The 20170-nt window shown below is 40.1% G+C and overlaps 1 protein-coding gene across 1 annotated transcript; it reads right to left on the bottom strand.

Moving 5' to 3' along the window:
* Nucleotides 1-15096: 15096 nt before the first annotated feature.
* Nucleotides 15097-15612, bottom strand: LOC124941344 (uncharacterized mitochondrial protein AtMg00860-like). The gene has a single exon (XM_047481655.1). The coding sequence runs from the start codon at nucleotides 15610-15612 to the stop codon at nucleotides 15097-15099; it is 516 nt and encodes a 171-aa protein (XP_047337611.1).
* Nucleotides 15613-20170: the final 4558 nt, after the last annotated feature.

The following is a 20170-nucleotide window of genomic DNA, read 5'->3' as shown; positions in this document are numbered from 1 at the left end:
ATAGTTTGAAGGAGTTAGATGCCAGCGTCTAACTTTCATTTATTAGACTGCAAGTCTAACAAAGTATCTGTTAGACTGCACGTCTAACTACGTATCAAATAGACTGCACGTCTAAAAACGTATATGTTAGACTACACGTCTAACTACGTATCTGTTAGACTACACGTTTAACTACGTATCTGTTAGACTGTACGTCTAAGTACATGTCTGTTAGACTGTACGTCTAACTACGTATCTGTTAGACTACACGTCTAACTTCTAACACATACAATAGATTTGATTCAAAACAAGTCTATCTTAGCATATTTTTATGCACCTGCACAAAAACAATTAGACGGTTTATCTTCATTCTTATTTAAGTTTTACACAAGTTCATCATTAAAATAACGTTAGTCAAAATAATTTGACCCAACAAAGAGGTTGCAATCAAAGTCATGCGTGTTCTGCCCAGGGAGTGGGATATCAAGACGATGGCGATGAGGGAGTAAAAAGATCTCAAGAAGATGGAGTTCTTTCACTTGTTAGCCGATCTGAAAGCCTATGAGTTTGAGATAAACTCTAGGAATGAAGAGGATCTTTCCACATCGGCTATTGCATCTAAAGCGTTAGTGACTACCAAGGAGCCACCTGCTTCCACTAATGTGAAGACTTCTGCAAAGCAGGTCAGTGGAGACGCCATGGCTCTCTTCGTGAAGAATATTGGAAAATTCATGAAGAATAGAAACTCTAACTCAAGATGTTTAAATAATAACAATGATGATAAGAATAAAAATAAGGCTAACATAAAGTGTTTTAATTGTGATAAACTAAGACACTTTAAGTCAGAGTGTAGGAAGCCAAAATGAGATGAAAAGAAGAAGGACAACCAAAAAGAGTTGAAAGCTCCCATGGAGGCTGATAGTAGAGCCAAGTGGGCCCAAACCGACTCAAATGATTCATCATCCAGTGATAGTGATGATGAAGAGGTCACTTGCTTCATGGAAAAAGAAGAAGAAGACTTTGAGGTACAACATGTTAGCTGCATGGAGGAATTTAGAACCATACTCTTATAAGAATATGCTTAGCATGTGGCAGATGTGTTCGCAAGGCCACTCCCTAGACTAAGTCTTCTTTCCTTCAAATGTTTTTGGTCTTGTAGACCTCAAAATTATTTAGTTATTACAAAATGCACAAATTGAAGGGAAAATTATTGATGTTTAAAATAATTAAACAGGCTTATAAAGACGGAGGTCTCAATTGATCTAATTAAATCATTCGTCTAAAGGAGCTACGTACATAGACAAATTCTTGCTTAAGCAACTTGAAAATTAAGTCTGGTTAGACGTCTACTTGTTAGACAGACGTCTAAAGCGCCTATAGACGCGCGTAGTTAGACGTCGTCTGAACAGACATCTAAAGCACATGTAGACGTGCGTAGTTATACACCGTCTAAACAGATGTCTACCCAAATTATACGTGAGGAATGCGGATGGCATGTTAGACGTCTAACTACGGGTGCCTTTAGACGTCTAAATATGCGATGTCCTCTAATTTTCCTGCTTAAATAGTAAAACAATCATTTTCTAAATTCGAATAACTTGAAGACACATGTCTTTCAATGTTAAGAAAATGACTAATATACCCTACAGTTAATTACTTCACGATTTTGTAATTACTAAGAATTTGGTAAAAGTCCAGTTAATGATGACTACTTTTGGGAAAAGGCTTCTAAAAAATTTAATGACGGTTTTATTTTAAATAACACAGATTGAACACGTGACTGTTCAAATTCTATGTAAGGACATCTTGCATGCCGAAAGGATTTTTACACTATTTGTAATCATAAAACCCTTGTTTGATCTCTTCCTTCTCTCTAAAAGAAATTCAGATCTTGTCTGTCTAATCTTCCTTTATTCAAGATAACTGCTAAGAAAATTACCTCTCTCTCACATCATCTTGCAGGTAGATGTTGATTCAGTCTACACCCTTGAAAAACAAGATGTTGTGGAGATGTTCAAATCTGTAGAGGCATTTGGCCTTAGAAAATTTCTTGGTGGTCCTTTTAATATATATGAAGAAGAAGTCCGTGAGTTCTTCAAAATAGGGAAGGTGCTTGAAGATTTCGTCGAGGCAACGGTGAACGGATCAAATGTTTCCATCTCTGAATCCATTTTTTGCGAGTTCTTCGAGCTTCCCTCTGAGGGTCATACCTTTGATATTGTGATTCCGGCTAAGATTATCGCAAACATACAGATCACTTTCTCAAACAACGGTAGTCCGATCAACATAAATGGGAAGAAGAAAGCATTAAAGCCCCATTTCATAATTCTGAATGACGTTGTAGCGAAGACGCTTAAATCTAGGATAGGGTCTTTCGATCTTTACACCCAAGACATGTTTGATTACTTGGTGGCTATAACTAGAGGAATGTCAGTCATCTGGGCATATACTTTGTTATCAACTCTCTAACTGATGGTATCTCAATCAAGCAAGCAAAGTGCGAGCTTTTCAGTCTAACACAGCTGGCTCTTTGAGCATTAGGGCGTTCTCATGGGCAGGGGTGCGGTTTTTAACCCTACTGAATCTTTACTGATATCTCAATAGGGAGCACCTTAGCAAGGATGAAAATATCTAAGGAAATCATGTATCCTCCAGTCAACAGACGAGTGGTCAATCGGTCACTCGGTCCAAGAGACCAACGACTTCAAGCCGCATGACGAGTGCTAAGAGGGCTAAATCTTCAGCCATGAAGTCCACTGCAAGCTACAATAGCCAAAAGAGGGCGTCTATTAGGAACTTGGGAGTAGTCGACTCCATCCCTGAAAAGGCAAAACAGGGAAGTACCCCTATTTCTGTTGTCCTTATTTATTCTCTCTCGCCATCACCATCAGCCAGCACAATGAAGAAGTGGGATAAGTCATCTTCTCATGTTGCTGATCAGACTAAGGCGTCTAATATTTCCAAAAAGTCATCTAAGGTAACCTCCTCTTCTCCCATGTCCGTAGTGCCAAAATATCGTAGTTCCAATGGTGGAACAAGCTGAAGGACCGACTATTGAGCTAGTTGGTCAAAATAATGAATCTATTAACAGGGAAAACTCGTTTGCTTTCCTTGATGAACCAGTAACTATAGATGTTACTGGTAATATTAACTTTACAGTTGAAACAAAACATGTAGAAGTTCTTATGTCTACTGTTGTTGCATACGAACAAGCACCTATTCTTACAGATGTCACGCGTCTATTGCTAAGACAAATTCTGATACACTGGTTCAGAAAGGAACGGGTATTGTTACTGAGCCTCTAGAAGGTGCGTTTCAAAAAGTCCATTTTCTTTCGAAATATTAGGAGCACCTAGAGGGGGCCTCAGGAATCACTTTCAGAGAACTAGCGTCTGTTCCCAAACCTATTGAAGTAGAAGGTAAAGGTAAAGGTATGGCTGAGGATGTTCCGGAAAACATATCTAAAGCCAATGTAATCTACAATCTCATCATGGAGGATGTTGAAGTAAAAGTTGCTGAGAAGATCGAAGCCTTTGACACTTGAATGAGTTACCGACTCTATTCAAAATTTGATGAAATTATCTATAGCAAGCAGATTGTAACTGAATGGAAAGAACCGGTGATAATGGAGAAGTGCATTCTCAAGTTGGCAAAACATCAAATGTCCATGAGGCACTTAAAATGAGAGAATTCATTGTAGCAAACGCGATGGGGAATTCTCTCTTTCCTCTACTCAAGGCAAGGAAATAAAATTTCAACCCCCATTGATAGGGACGCTAATTTAGAGCAAAAGGATCTTAAACGCCTTGATCTGCTCATGGAAGCCTATTAGCTCTACGCCTTGATCAGTATGTTCGCGGTACTGGGTCATACAGATTTGACATCTTTAGGTCTGTATCATTTGAAGTAATTCTCAATTGTCAAGATGAAGAGGAGTCATTCATCCATATCAATGACATTCCTTCTCTCACAAGGAAATCATCGTCCTTTAACTAAAGCTGAACAGACACCGCCTCATTCTGAGACTCGTTAGGATCCCCTAATCCTCTATGTAGAGAAAGTAGCTAGCCCAAAGACTAAGCAGATGCCTATCATTCAGAAAGAAACGCCCGATGTTCCTCCTTCTTCCGAACAAAGAAAGTCTCCATCAGTTGAGGGAGAACTCTCAGAGACTTTTGAACAGGCACCGGGTTCACATGTTTGGGGGGAACTTTTGAAGCCTTTTGATCAAGAGAAGACTTTATCTACTAAGGGGGAACATTCTCGAAGAGCTTCGGACTCTAAAAAAGCTAAGTCCTCCTCTTTATCAGAATAAAGAATGTCCCCTCCTCCAATATCTAGTCACATATCTCCCGTGAGGTTAGCCGATTCTCTTCATGAACACTTTTGTGAAGATACTCCTCAAACTAGGAATATTTTAGGCTTTGCTAATCAGCTAGATGGTGAGATCCAAGACGATAGGAATAACTCTGGGACTATGAAGGATGCTCCTCCAAGACCCACTCAGGATAAAAAAACAGAGAAATCAATTCAGGTAAATCTGAATGTCGCCCCATTTGCTCCGTTCCAGTACACTCTCATGTTCCGCACTTGAATCTGTTTCAAGAGTATGGAGGATTTGCGAAGAATAGAAACATATATTAATCCCTCACAGGATTATTATCGAATAATTTATCATAAGTTGTTAATAATAGTTAGACCATAGTCTCTATTGGTAGCACCGATTCCAATAGATATTTTTTTAAAAGATTAACAAATTGATATATCCACGATATACTTACATGTTGAAGGTTAGAGATTATATTTACACAGATACTTTAATCCAAAATAAGTCCTAAGCTTGGATTGAGGATATACTTATTGTTTTAGATTACTTTTGATGAATATATCTAAAGAAAACTTCCACATTATGCTCCATTTATCAACATATGTTTTACAAATTATTTGTTTTTATTAATGGAAGTTTTGATAATTTTATCTCGTAACAACTGAACATAAATATTATATTAATAAAAAAAATAATTATAGAAAATATAATAAATTATTAAGTAAAATGAAGAAAAACCTTCTCGTACTCCGAGGCCTGTACAATCACAGTTCCCTTAAACATAGTTTCATCATCTCCCATTTATGTTGGAGAGTTTCGTCGGTGACTATAATGGTTTAGCACAAAAAAAATACTACAACAACGAACTAGAAAAAAATACTTGAATCACAATCACTGGGTTTTACATAGAAATGGTGTAGTCAAAAAACTCGAAGAACACTCACAAAGATAAGGAAAGACTTTTAAAATTCTAAAGTGATAAAATAATAAGATGATGTGTAGAAATAAATTAGAGTGAAGAGATATATATAGATGGAAATTAAACTTAAAACCATTCAACAATTCTTTAATCCAACGACCATTAATCTATAAATCCAATAGTTAACCTTGTTTTCCTCTTCATTTCATTGACATTTCCTCTTCATTAGGAGAATGAAAGTTACATAGGTTATAACAAGAAGTATTTTATAGTTACAATAGAAATTAACAAAATTAGTTAATACCTCATTCAAGGAATTAATGTTAATTATAATAATTAACAAATTCATTTCCATTTGGATTAAATTATAACTTAATTCACATTTTAATTTAGTGTGTTCATTTGAATTAAATTTCCCATTAATTCACATTTTAATTTAGTATGAATTTCATTGGATTAAATTTCACCAATAATTTACATTTGAATTTTGTTTGAATTTCATTTGGATCAAATTTTATCATTAATACACATTTGAATTTAGTGTGAATTTCATTTGGATTAAATTACCATTAATTTATATTTGAATTTGGTGTGAATTTCATTTTAGTAAATTGTCATTTCCATTTAATTAATAGAATTACATTAATTCAAAAATCCACACATCAATGGAAATTGAAAGATTAATTCGGTGAAAGGTTCAACAGTTGAATATAACATAGGATAGATATGTGTAACCCTTTGAACCTTCCCTTATGAAAGTATATAACTTTATTAGTCGATTAGTAGATTCAATGTTCTTGAACTATTCTGACTTTTTTGTACACGATTACACACTTTCACATAGAATTCTTCTTTATACATATCAGTTCTCGTGATTATGTTCGTTTTGGCCATGAACACTTGTTTGGTTTAATGAAAAGGTATAAAATTGAGTCGGGCAATTCTTTTGAAGCGGCCCCACTGATCTCTTTGTTCACAAATAATCATTAAAAGCATGTGTTCTTATAATTTCCCAAAATACTATTTTATCGTAGGATTTTTCACCCATAGCAATCTACAAAGTTTAACATAATTAAGTTGTCCCATTGAACCTAGTTCTTGTGATCTCCAGTCATCATAGATTGAGTTTCCCTTCATACTAACTTATTGTAGGCTTAAGTCTCATTCCTTGTGAGGACTTTAACACCAACTCTCTATTTAACTCTTTGGTAAGCGAATCCAAAATATTATCTTTTGGTTTTTAGTAATCAATTGACATAATTCTAATAGAGAGCAATTGTTTAATAGTATTATGTCTACGATGGATATGTCTAGACATACCATTATACATATGGATCTTAGCTCGTCCGATCGTAGATTGAATATCATAGGGAAATTACTGATACGAGCTTAGACCACATTAAAATATCTTCTAAGAATAGACGTATTTATTCATCTTCTTCACCACACTTGTCAAGAGCTATAAATTCAGATTCCATCGTAGATCTAGTAATAACAGTTTTTCTAGAAGATTTCCATGGTATATATGCACCTCCAAGTGTAAATGCATATCCACTTGTTGACTTAGAGTTTTTCATATCTAAAATTCAATTAGAATTAATACATCCTTCAATAACTATAGGATGTCTCGTGTAGTACATACCATAATCACGAGTATCTCTCAAATATCTAAGTAATCGTACAATGACTTTCCAATTTTTATTACCCGGATTACTCGTGTATCTACTTAGTTTGCTTACTATATAGGTTATGTCTGGTCTTGTACAACGCATTAAGTACATTTAATAATCAGTTATTCGAGAATAATCTAATTGAGAAATACTCTCTCCATGATTCTTAGATTTATGTTGACAAGATCTATTGTAGTCTTAGCCAATGCAGAATCACCCTTGTTAAAATTTTCAAGTATCTTATCCATATAATGTGATTGACTTAGAACTATCCATTTTGATGTTCTAATCAATTTGATTCCAAGAATCACATCATCCAATCCCATATATTTGATGTCAAAATTTGAATTTAACATATCTTTAGTGGATTTAACCATTTATCATTATTTCCAATGATAAATATGTCTGATTAAAGCGAATGAAAGAAGCTCATCTACATAAAGACATAAAATGATGTAACCATTTTGTGTCTTTAATATAAATATATTTGTCACATTCATTAATTTTGAATCCACTTGAGATCATAGTATGATCAAATGTCTCATGTCATTTTTTTGGAGCTTATTTTAAGCAATAAAAAGACTTAGCCAATTTACAAATGTTATTTTCTTGTCCTTGAGAAGAAAACTCATGAGGTTGATCTATGTAAATTTCTTATTCCAAGTCTTCATTTAATAAAATTGTTTTTACGTCCATTTGATAAACTTCTAGATTGTGCAAAAAACAATCACAAGTATCAATTGAATTGAAATTATTATCATAACCAGAGAATATGTATCAAAATAATCAAGATTTTCTCGTTGGCGATATCCTTTTACCACCAGTCTTGCCTTATATTTATCAATTGATCCATAAATTTTCATTTTCCATTTGAAAATTCATCGGCAACCCAGTGGTTTATTTCCCGGAGGTAGATCCACTAGTTTCCACGTATAATTTTACAAGATATATTTTATCTCACTATTAATTGACTCTTTTAATTGTGGCTCTTCAGACGAGGTAATTGCGTCATTATACGTTTGATGTTCATTTTCCATCATAAAAGTAATAAAATCTAGACCAAATGATTTTTCCTTTCTAGCTAGTATACTTCGTCTAAGTTCAACCTCAACTTCATTTTCCTTTTCTTGTTCATCTAGTTCAAAAATCATTTTGGAGAACACGATTATTCAATTAGACTTATATGTAAGTACATGTTTAAATAATCATTCATTTCTCAATTCCATTATTGTATTTTGATGAATATGTGGAATGTCCAATTAATTACAAGAAAACAATAATCACTATTGTTATGTTAGGGATTAATTTCACTTTTTTAATCTTCGCAAACCTTCACAAACTCTTGAAACGATTCAAGTGTGGAACTGTTTTTTAGGTTTGAAGCTTTAAACCAATGAGAGATGAAAGATAGAAGGTAAAGAACAAAGCAAGTTGTTTATGGATGTTCGGAAAAAACTCTTCTACTTCACTCCTTCTTCCGACAATCGAAAGGATTTCACTATATACTTCTTTGAATCAAATACAAAATACTGATCTAGCTAAACACTATGTTGAACATAACACCATTTGTTCAACTTACAATATTAAGAACAATATTCACTCAGCTAGACAGTTTTTTTTATTCCCTCTCTTTTGAACTTGAAAGATGATAGATAGCTGTAAGTGAAAGAGTAAGCTTGTGAGATTGTAGAAAATGAGCAAAGTAACCAGTGATTTAGTCGTTGTCCTTGAGTATCTATTTGTAGTAGAAGGACACCAACGGTCGAATCTTCTTCATGGACACGTGGGAAACATCCATTGGAAAGCCCCCATAGTATAAGAGTACAGCAGACTATGTGCTCATGGATCGTGGCCGTACTGAACGGTAGTGCGCCGGATATCCTTCTTGAACTATACTGAACAAGTAGTGGGAAGAATATTTGCATACATGGCGTTCATTCATATTATGCCAATAGATGGCATACTGGATTGCAAGGAAGAGTGGAGCAGGAGTACCGTACAGCTAGTTGATCATGGGTACGTATGCTGACTTCAACAGCTGCTAAAGCGAGGCATTAGACGTGCTCCATTAGACTGTCAAGTCTAAGGGGTTAGACGTCAGCGTCTAACAGCGAGTTCTATTAGACCACCAAGTCTAATAGAGTTAGAGTGCAACGTCTAACTTCGTATCACTTCAGACTTATCTGAAGAAGTTAGACGCCAACGTCTAACTACGTTTCCCATTAAAATACCAAGTCTAATGGAGTTAGACTACAACGTCTAACTACGTATTTGTTAGACTTGCACGTCTAACTACGTATCTATTAGACTTGCACGTCTAACTACGTATCTGTTAGACTTGCACGTCTAACTACATATCTTTTAGACTTGCACGTCTAAATACGTATCTGTTAGACTTGCACGTCTAACTACGTATCTGTTAGACTTGCACGTCTAACTCCGTATCTGTTATACTTGCACGTCTAACTACGTATATGTTAGACTTGCACGTCTAACTACGTAACTGTTAGACTTGCACGTCTAACTACGTATCTGTTAGACTTGCACGTCTAACTACGTATCACGTCTAATTAGCCTACTTAAACCACGTCTAAGTTAGCCAATTCTGATGCACCTGCACAAAAACAATTAGACGACTTAGCTTCTTTCATATTTAAACATTATCAAAACTTATTTTTTTAATATTTCATAATTTCTAAGTTAATTAATTCTTTACTTAGTTCTTCTCAACAATTTCTTCTAAGTTAATTAACTCTTTACTTAATTTTTCCCAACAATTTCCCCCTTTTTGATCATTTAAACTAAATTATCAAAACCAGGTGAGTTCATGAGTTAATCCGAAAAAACATTCCCTTTTTATGATGTTAAAACTATGCAATCATAATAAAGCAATGTAAACACCCATCAAATACGATAGAGATTACCAAAATATTCCGACATAAGTTTTAAAATGAGATAAGCAAAGAAAGAGATTTATGGTCCTTCCCTTTTCACATTTGCATCTGCCTTGCCTTCATTTAGAGAATCGTCAATTAGGAGGTTGCGAAATTGAGTGACAACACTTCGGCCGCCTCCACCTCCACCGCTTATGTTGCTTCCTCCACCTTTACCTTTATTTGCTGGTCTGCATTCTCCTTCAATATCCTCATCAACAACTTTGCGTTTAGATCGGGTTCCTCTAGCAGCTCCACCTCTTGAGCTACCCCCTCTAGAGCTACCTTCCCCCTTTTTAACATTATCAACTTCAACAGCAGTAGGAACTTTAATAAGGGTTCTTTCTTTAGCAGCAATAGCCTCTACCACTTCAATAGCCTGAATAGAGTTTGCAAGAGAGTCATCATGCTCCATTCTCCTACTTCTTCTCTATTCATTGAGTTGGATACTTCCATCATTTGAGCTCGAAGGAGATCCATTGCAGATATGACGACTTGATGAAGTTCCAAGGAGAAAGCCTTTGACTCAGCATGCTGCTCTTTTTGACGATTAAAGAAATTTTTCTCAAACTTGTTGTACTTAGTATTTGTAATGTTGACTTCATACGTGTTTTTATGCATGGTCTTCTCCAATTCTGTTTGAATGGCAAGGAAGGAATACATCTCTTTCTGGCTTGACACTAAGACTTTTTCAAGATTGACCAATCTGGACTGCATGTCCATCATATTCTGCTTGATGGAATTTATCGCATCCAACATTGTAGTACATAAGTTTGCTTCTTCGGGAAAAATCTCTTCGGAAGAATGAACAGCTGAGGACACATCTTGAGAGTAAGCCGTAGCATTTCGAATTGGACTTACATGCGTATTTACTTATAAAGAATACTCAGGTTCTTTATCTTGGGAATGAAAAGAGGGAGCCTTGGACGCATCCTTAGACTGCTCTTGATCATTAAGAATGTCAGCGCATACTTGGTGAATTCCTCATGAAATATCCTCAAAATGTCTATCATTGTTCTGACAGGAGATGATCGAGGAACATAAGAGCCTGGGATGAAGCATTCTTCCAAAGGAATACCTTCTGAAGAATCTTCTTTATCATCTTGTTCCCCCTCAGTAGAGGGAATTTCTTCGAAATCAAATTCCTTCAAAGGTTCCCCCTTTGCTTCTAATTCAATAGGTTGATCAGCAATCTTAGTTGATTCTTCTTCTCCCACCGGAGGTTCTTCTTCATTAAGATTAGGAGGAGCCACATCAGATGTCTCCTTTTGTTGAATAGGCGATTGAAAGTCTTTAGCAAAAACCTATTCTTCTTCTTCTTCTAATCCAATATCTGTTTGAATCAAGACCGGAGTTTGTTCAACAATTTGTTGGGCCAAAAGTCGTTTCTCTTTAAAAGATACGTTGGTTAGCTTAATGAGATGGGAAGCAACCTGCTCATCTTCCTCGAAAGTAGATTGATCAGCTTCAAAGATTTCCATTGGGTCGTCTTCATTGAATGAATTATGAAATAGACTCAACCTAGAAGACTCTATTCCGTGAACCTGTTGGAGGACTTTTAAACAATAGTTACTCATGATGAGGTCCAACCTCTTCAAAGCATTCTGCTCTGCAGGAGCATCCATGTCGAGCGAGTTAAAGTTGGTCTTTCTCTTCTCAATCATGGGAAGAAGGATATGTCCTATGATGTTAACCACCACCAGTTCTTTTCGTTTGAAGGCTTCAAAAACTACATCAGTTTTAGCCCATCTGAGATTCACTTCTCAGCCTTTATTATATTCTTACATTCTTTCATGATCTCCTTCTCTAAGAACATCTCATCAAATTGAGTTTCTAATATGTAGTTCACCCAAGTATCAAAGATGTTGATTTTCTCAACAGCCTTCATTTCCACTTGCTCCATCACAAGGTTGATGATATAGTTAGCTTCAGAAATCTTCTCCGGAGATTTTGAAGTAATCCCCTTTCCCTTTCCCAGAACCACAACTGGTTTAAGAGTTGGCAAAGGTTCTCGAATAATAATTCCTAGAGCTCCCCTTGTTACTCTCATAATTTTGAAAGGGGACAAATGCTTCGAAAAGACCCCTTCTAGAAGAATGACAAAACGCCCTTTCCTATAACAGCAGATTGTTTTTCAACAATCTTAATAGCGTGAGGCTCAACAATCGGCATAGTAGGACCCTACTCAGATGATACAACATCGTGAATTTGAGCAATAACCTGCTCTATTTCAGTGGTAGTTTCAATATTACCAGCAACCTCAAAAGCTGCTGACACTTTGGGGAGGACAGGCGACGAGACCCTGTCAACATTTTTAATAGTTGGACCGAGTGGCTCAATAGTCGGCCCTACATCTTGTTCCATCACAGGAACAACACTAATAGGCACAGAGACTAGGGAGAGGGAGGAACTTACCTTAGTGGATTTCTTAGACGCCTTCGACGCCTTCTTCTGATCGAAAACAGGATTAGATGACTTAGCCAGTTTCTTCAACGGGTTAGGGGATGGAGAGAGTGACAAAATAGGAATGGCGACAATAGGAAGAAGACTTCTTTTTTCCCCTAGAGTCAACTACTCTAGAATCCTTCTTCAAGGAGCTCTTTTGGCTATTCGTGCTAGACTCAAACTCCATTACATATTTAGTTCGTTTTGTCCCCATAGACAGAACGGAAGCAGTCTGTCGTTTTGATCGAGTGACCGACATGCCACTTTTCTATTGGCAGGAAGAGCCAGAGACCATATCCTTTGAGAGCTTCATCCTAGCAAGAGCGCTCTTCACGGAGAAGTTAGTGTATATGCGACTTGGATTAATGGCCTCACCCTCACCTATAGAAACACCCAAATGCTTCAGAAATCGGCTGAGTAGAAACCCACACTCTCCTTGATCTTAGAATAAACCAACTCGCTCAGATTAGAGAATAGCGTGGATGCCCAGTTGACTTGAATGCCTTTTGAAATGGCTGTCATGTAGTCGAAGCGATCCTGGCTCTACAGGTCGAACGAACCTGCTTTTCCCTAAAGAGCCTACTGTCACGGGCTAACTTTCGAATGCTTGATTTTCCTCGACCCGTGCGGTCCTAGATTAGTATTGCCACAATGCTAACTAGTCAACCTGTTTGAAAGTGCAAGAAGGAAACTTTAGAGTGAGAGTGAGAGCTTGGAGAATAAGATTGTATTCAATTACTTGGTGCTTGGCTTAATGACCATGGCTTGTTTATATACAAGGGAGGAGATCATTCTAGATACTCCTTTATCCTAGGTCTTTCTAGAGACTTCTAATATTTAATTACATTTAGCAAGTCCTAGAGAATTCTAGAGACATCTTCCTACTTATTTACATTAAGGACTTCCTAGATAATTCTAGAGAATTCCTTGGGAAGGAAAGACCTGGGTACTTCTAGAATGTTCTAGAGAACTTTCTAGATATTTCTCTTTAGTGGGCTGATTTTTACATCCAACTCAAGTGGGCCGTGACATGCTCCCCCACCTAAGTCGTGGACGTCCTCGTCTCGACCTTGGACCGGTACTCTTCGATCTTGTGCTTGAATTGCCATAAGTGATCTTCACTTTCCCAGCTACTCTCGGCATCTGGTAGGCCTTTCCATCGTACGAAGTACTCGGTGTAAGGTGGAACGCCCCTCCTTCTAACCTCCCTATGGGATATGATTTCTTCAATGTCTTTGTTGAAGGAGATGGTAACGGTAGTCGCTGCCCGATTTGATACTCCCCGTCCGACATCCTCTTCGTCTTTGTGGAATGGCTTGAGTTTGCTCACATGGAATACCGAATGGATTTTTAGTTTTGGTGCCAAATCCAGCTGATAGGAGACATTACCTACACGCCGCACAATTTCAAACGGCCCCTCGTATCTTCGCACTAGCTCCTTGTGCACGGACCGGAGTGACTTAAATTGTTGCGGGAGTAATTTCACCATTACTCGGTCTCCCTTCTTGAACTCGACTGCCCGCCTCTTTAGATCCGCCCATTTCTTCATCTTCTTTGTTGCTTTATCTATAGACGCCCGAGCAAGATCCGCTTCCTCCTCGAAGGATTTAGCGAATGTGAAGGCAGCCGGACTTTGACCCACGTATCTTGTGGCCAAATTATGTGGAGTGGATGGTTGTATCCCCATCACGAGTTCGAACGGACTTCGTCCGGTCGACTCACTTTTCTGTAAGTTGTACGAAAATTGCGTCGTATCCAAAAGCTTCGCCCAATCTCTTTGGTTGGCGCTCACGTAGTGCCTCAAGTACAACTCCAACAAGGCATTGACTCTTTCGGTCTGCCCATCGGTTTGGGGATGGAAGCTGGTCGAGAATGCTAGATTGGTCCCCAATAACTTGAACAGCTCGGACCAAAACTTCTCGGTGAAGTGGGGATCCCGGTCGCTCACGATCGTCTTTGGAACTCCCCAATATTTCACGATGTTCTTTAAGAACAGCTTGGCCGTTTCGACGGCTGTGACATCGGGTGGTGCCGGAATGAAGGTGCCATACTTAGAGAATCGGACTTTGGAAGCGTTGTGATATAGTCCATTGAAACACTTTCGAATGGATATTCCGGCACTGGTAATGGTTGGAGTAATCCGCCCGGTTGTTGCTGCTCAACCTTGTCTTGTTTGCACACAAGACATGTTCGCACGTATGCCTCCACGTCTTCCCGCATCCTGGGCCAGTAGTATGAATCCTCCATGAGTGCCATAGTGCGATGCATTCCAGGGTGTCCAGCCCATTTTGAATCGTGACACTCCTTTAGAACATCACATCGCAAGCTTCCCCATCTGGGCACGAACACCCGTTTCCCTTTCGTAAGGAGCAACCCGTCTTCGACCCAAAACCTCCAGGTCTTGCCACTTCGAGCAAATTCCATCATGTCATGCGCATTGGGATCTTTCTCCAGACCCTCTCGTATGTGTTCCTTTAGGTGGGTCTCGGGTTGGCTAATGGCGGCCAGCTCCGCCTTGCGGCTTAGTGCATCGGCTACGCGATTGGTTACCCCTGGCATGTACTCCAATGTGTAGTCGAACTCCGCTAGAAATTCTTGCCACCTAGCCTGCTTTGGTGTGAGCTTCTTCTGCGTCTGGAAGTAGCTAGTGGCAATGTTGTCCGTCATGACCTTGAACTTGCTCTCGAGCAAGTAGTGCCTCCATGTGCGTAGGCAATGCACGAACGCAGTCATTTCTTTCTCATGGACAGTGTATCAGCGCTCTTTGTCATTCAGCTTCTGGCTCTCGAATGTAATAGGGTGCCCCTCTTGCATCAATACACCTCAAATGGCGAAGTCAGATGCATCGGTCTGGACTTCGTATTCCTTAGTGTGGTCGGGTAGTGCTAGCACAAGTTGTTTTGTAACTTCGGCCTTGAGCCCCTCTAAGGCCTCCGCGCACCGCTCGTCCCAGCTCCATGCTCGGTCCTTCTTCAAAAGGTCGGTCAGGGGTGCAACAATCTTGGAGTACCCTTTTATAAACTTTCGGTAGTAGTTGTCCAGGCCAAGGAACGACCGAAGTTGGGGTACAGTTTTGGGCGGCTCCCATTCTCGAATGGCCTTGACCTTGGCCTCATCCATCATGATGCACTTGGACTTCACTCGATGACCCAGGAACATCACCTCATCTTGGGCGAAGGAGCTCTTTTCCAGCTTTGCGTATAACTCATTCTCGCGCAAGGCCTGGAAAACCAATCTCAAATGTTCCACGTGCTCATGCAACGTGGGTGAGTATACCACAATATCGTCAAGATAGACTACCACAAACTTATCTAAGTAAGGATGGAAGACCTTGTTCATTAGAGTGCAAAACGTGGCCGGTGCATTCGTAAGGCCAAAAGCATAACAAGGAATTCATACGATCCATACCTGGTTACCATGGCGGTCTTGGGCTCATCTCCCTTGACAATTCTCACTTGCCAATAACCGGATCGTAAGTCTATCTTCGAGAACCACTTGGCTTCTCCAAGTTGGTCGAACAACTCACCAATGAGAGGAATTGGGTACTTGTTCCGAACGGTGAGTTTGTTGAGTGCTCTATAGTCCATGCACATCCTCAGCGGCCCATCCTGTTTTTCTCGAATAGCACCGGGGCACCGTAGAGCGATTTGGATGGCTGGATCATGCCGGCGTCGAGCAGCTCCTTTAATTTCTTTTGCAACTCCTTTAACTCGGGCGGTGCCATCTGATAGGGCGTGCGAGATGGTGGCATAGCATCGGTCACCAACTCGATCTTGTGGTCCACGTCTCGTTCTGGTGGTAGTCTCCTTGGGAGTTCCTTGGGCATCACGTCTTTGAACTCCTCTAGCACCGCCTGGACCTCCTTGGGTATCTCCCATTTTCCTTTGGGATCATCCTCATCATCCACCATGGGAAAAGCCGCAAACGTCTCTTCGCAACGTTTCAGACCTCGGCTGAATTGCATCGCCGAGAGCATGCCCTTCCCCTCTGATTCTCTCTTTGCTGGTATGGCACTAGTCTTCTCGTGGTCCAAGATGATTAGAGAATCAGAGTAAGGAATAATACAAGCACGTACCTAGTCGAACCATCGCAGTCTCAACACTATGTCATAATCATCCATAGGGACTACGGTGAAAGAGACCACTCCTTTCCAGTCCCCGATCTGAGTTGGTACGCTCTTCGCCTCCCCGGCCACCGGCTTGGCTGTTGTGTTGACGGACTTGATGGTCCCCTTTGTTGGGTTGATGCTGAGACCCAACGCTTTGGCCACCCCTTCACGCATGAAGTTGTGAGTGGCACCCGTGTCGACTAGTGCTTTAACGCGCTTTCCTCCGATCAAGGCCTCCACGAACATTGAGCCCCTCTTTGTTCCCTTGACCGGTTCCACCACACTATCCTTGACCGCATTAAGCAGTTATAGGGATCCCATTTGAGTCCCTTCTTCTTCTTCCTCGGCTGGCTCGGTCCCTTGCACAGCCGCAACCTTCTTTCCTTTGAACGGGCACATAAATTTCAAATGGTTAGTAGCACCGCAAATATGACAAGCTCGCTTACCCGATTCTTCGGTTTGCTTCCACGAGTTGTTGTTTGGATGCCACTTCTTGGATGGGCGGTCTCCCCCACCTTTCTCCTTGTTCTCCTTGCTAGACTTCGGCCTATCCGTGGACACTTTCAGCTCGATCAGTCTTTCCGCGACCGCAATGGCTTCGGAAACATTCTGCACTTTGGCCCTCTAGAGCTCTAGTTGTGCCCATGTCTTCAGGCCGTTGACGAATGTGAACAGGGTCTCCTGTTCGGTGAGACTTGGCAACTCGAGCATCAGTTCTTGGAACTCCTTCACGTACTCCTTGATGGACTTGTTGTGCACGAGTTGGCTTAGTCGTTTCCGAGCTTCAAAATCCGCATTTTCTGGGAAAATTGGCGTTTGAACTCGGCCTTGAAATCTTCCCAAGTCTCCATTCGTAGTGTGCCACGTTCAATGTCTGTCTCACGCCTCCTCCACCATAGAAGCGCCATGTCTACTAGAAAGAAAGGTGCTGTATCCAAATTAGTTCGATCATCGAGTATGTTGGATGCCCGAAAGTACCTTTCCACGTTCCAAAGGAAGTCTTCAACTTCCCTTGCACTCCTCAAATCCTTACATGAAGTCGGCTTGGGAACATCCACACGATGAGGTGCCGCACCTCGAAATTCCCCTCCATTTAAGCCAATCCGGGCTTCGACCGCCTCTAGCCTTCCCATCATCTCCCTCCGGAAGGCGTTGATCATCGTTTAGAGTTCTCCCCGTACTGTCGCGAGGACCTCGTTCTGAATAGCATTGACATCACCTCGAACCACCCCATGTACTTCGTCCCGAATGCCACGATTCGAGTTGTTGATGATGCCCATGACTTCATTCTCCAATTTTTCACTTGCCTCGTCCAACGCCGCCACCTTGTCGGCCACCGAGCTGAACTCCTCGAGAGCTTCTTGATGCTCGCTCATGCTTTTCTCAAGCCGGGTCACCCGTGCTTCCATGGCAGCATTCCTCTCAACGGACCTTCCCCTCTTGGGCGCCTTGTCCTTTTGTTCGCCAGTCGGAACCTTTGTGACGTTCGATCCTGAATCCATTTCTTGCAATGTGAGTGCGGAAGTACAAAACGCTTGCTCTGATACCACTTGTCACGGGCTAACTTTCGAATGCTTGATTTTCCTCGACCCGTGCGGTCCTAGATTAGTATTGCCACAATGCTAACTAGTCAACCTGTTTGAAAGTGCAAGAAGGAAACTTTAGAGTGAGAGTGAGAGCTTGGAGAATAAGATTGTATTCAATTACTTGGTGCTTGGCTTAATGACCAAGGCTTGTTTATATACAAGGGCGGAGATCATTCTAGATACTCCTTTATCCTAGGTCTTTCTAGAGACTTCTAATATTTAATTACATTTAGCAAGTCCTAGAGAATTCTAGAGACATCTTCCTACTTATTTACATTAAGGACTTCCTAGATAATTCTAGAGAATTCCTTGGGAAGGAAAGACCTGGGTGCTTCTAGAACGTTCTAGAGAACGTTCTAGATATTTCTCTTTAGTGGGCTGATTTTTACATCCAACTCAAGTGGGCCGTGACACTTCTCTACGATGTCGTTTAACAGAATGAAATGCCGCTTTAAGGCCTTCTTCTTCCTGTTTAGCCTTATTGCAAAACCGTCGTCCAGAAAACGATCTTCATCTCCGAGATAGTTTCTGCTGGAAATGCAAGATTAAAAGTATGAACCTCCGAAGGAAGTTCAAGAAACTCCACATAGGCAAATTCATTAAAAGAGGTAGGCGTTTCGTTCACAATCGCCGTAATGGATTCTCCGACTACGTTCGCCGTCTTGAAAAACTTTCGGACTTCCTTCTCTTAGAATATGAACGGACCGCAAAGATACTTTCCGAGAGTAGAATACTCCAAGGAGCGGAACATATCAACAACGTCCTGTTGATCAAGGGTGTAAACCGATGCGAAGTCCACCTGCAAGGTGTTGTGGCCAAGAGAAATGGGTTTCTTGTTAGTCATTTAAGAAAAGATGAAGAAGATGAACATGATATTTTAGAGAGAAGTTAGAGAAAAACTAGGGTTCTTAAGAAATTAGTGAGCGTAAAAACTTTAGGCGCATGCACGATGTCCTTAAATAAAGTCTAAAAGTTCACATGACTTAACCGTCACTTTTGATAAAAAGAGGGCCCACTAATTAATGTTAGACACATTTTCCCAAAGGTAGTCATCATTAATTTAAAGGGTATATCAGTCATTTTCTTTAACCTTGAGAGACACGCGTCTTCAAGTTACTAAGAGATGACTGATTTTAATGTTTGAGTGGGAAAATAAGATGACAATGCATAAAGGACAGTTGTCCTTAATTAGTCTAAAGATAAAGCGTCTAATTGCACACGTAGTTAGACGTATTATTTGCTTCTACATTCTGGCATCTAGGTGGAATAAATGTCCAATAGACGCATGAGTCTATTAAACACAAGCGTCTAATCACATGTGTCTTATAGATGTCTGAACATCTATTAGACGTAGACGTCTAATTACGTATGAACAACACGTATTAGACGTGTGTTTGGTTATATGTGAGCGTCCATCAGCGCCAGTCTTATAGACGTCTAAACGTCTATTAGACTTCGACGTCTAACCACGTAGGTTTTAAACCAAGACAATCTGTTAGATAAAATTAGATCGGTTAAATAAAACTTAACAAAAACAAAACTCTTGTGCAGGAACAGGCAAAGGATCGAACCGGTCAAATTAAGAAACCGGTTAAGAAACTCAACCGGTCAAGTTATCAACCCGACCAAAAACCTGACCGAACAAGAAAGACAAGATCGGTCAAAACAGAAGGACAGAAACACTAGACAGTCGGTCATTTAGAAGCCAAGGAATAACCGGAAGTCATCCGGTTAACACACATAACCGACCAGCATAAAAAGATACTTCGAGTATCTGTTGAGAATGATGCCAAAGGAACAGACTGAACATTGCCATATTCATATAAGTCTGAGAAAAGTCTGCAGGCTACAGAAAACCGTCCTACAAGATCTTTCCACTTCAGGATAAATCAGAAAGGTAATTTTCCAAGTACAGACAACTGTCCAACCGACAGTTGCCATATTGAGTAAAAGACAAACCTAGCCCGTCAGGCGGCAAGTTCTGCGCCTGGTTAATTGGTTAAGTATGTTTGCGGGCTATGTACTTAACCCGCGGGGATTAGTCGCACTCCATAGGAGCAGCGGAACCCAGCGTTCTTAAAAAAAAAAAAAACCTAGCCGGTTTGACCTACATACTGGAAGACTAGACCGGCAAGGTCTGAAAAGTTGACCGCCGGGTCTGAATCACTGAACCTCTGCTCAACCAATCAAATTCAAGGAAATA

The sequence above is a fragment of the Impatiens glandulifera genome, chromosome 1, assembly GCF_907164915.1.
Source record: "Impatiens glandulifera chromosome 1, dImpGla2.1, whole genome shotgun sequence".
Classification (NCBI taxonomy): Eukaryota; Viridiplantae; Streptophyta; class Magnoliopsida; order Ericales; family Balsaminaceae; genus Impatiens; species Impatiens glandulifera.
Note: the sequence above shows the minus strand (reverse complement) of the source record. Positions and strands in the feature narration are given on the sequence as shown.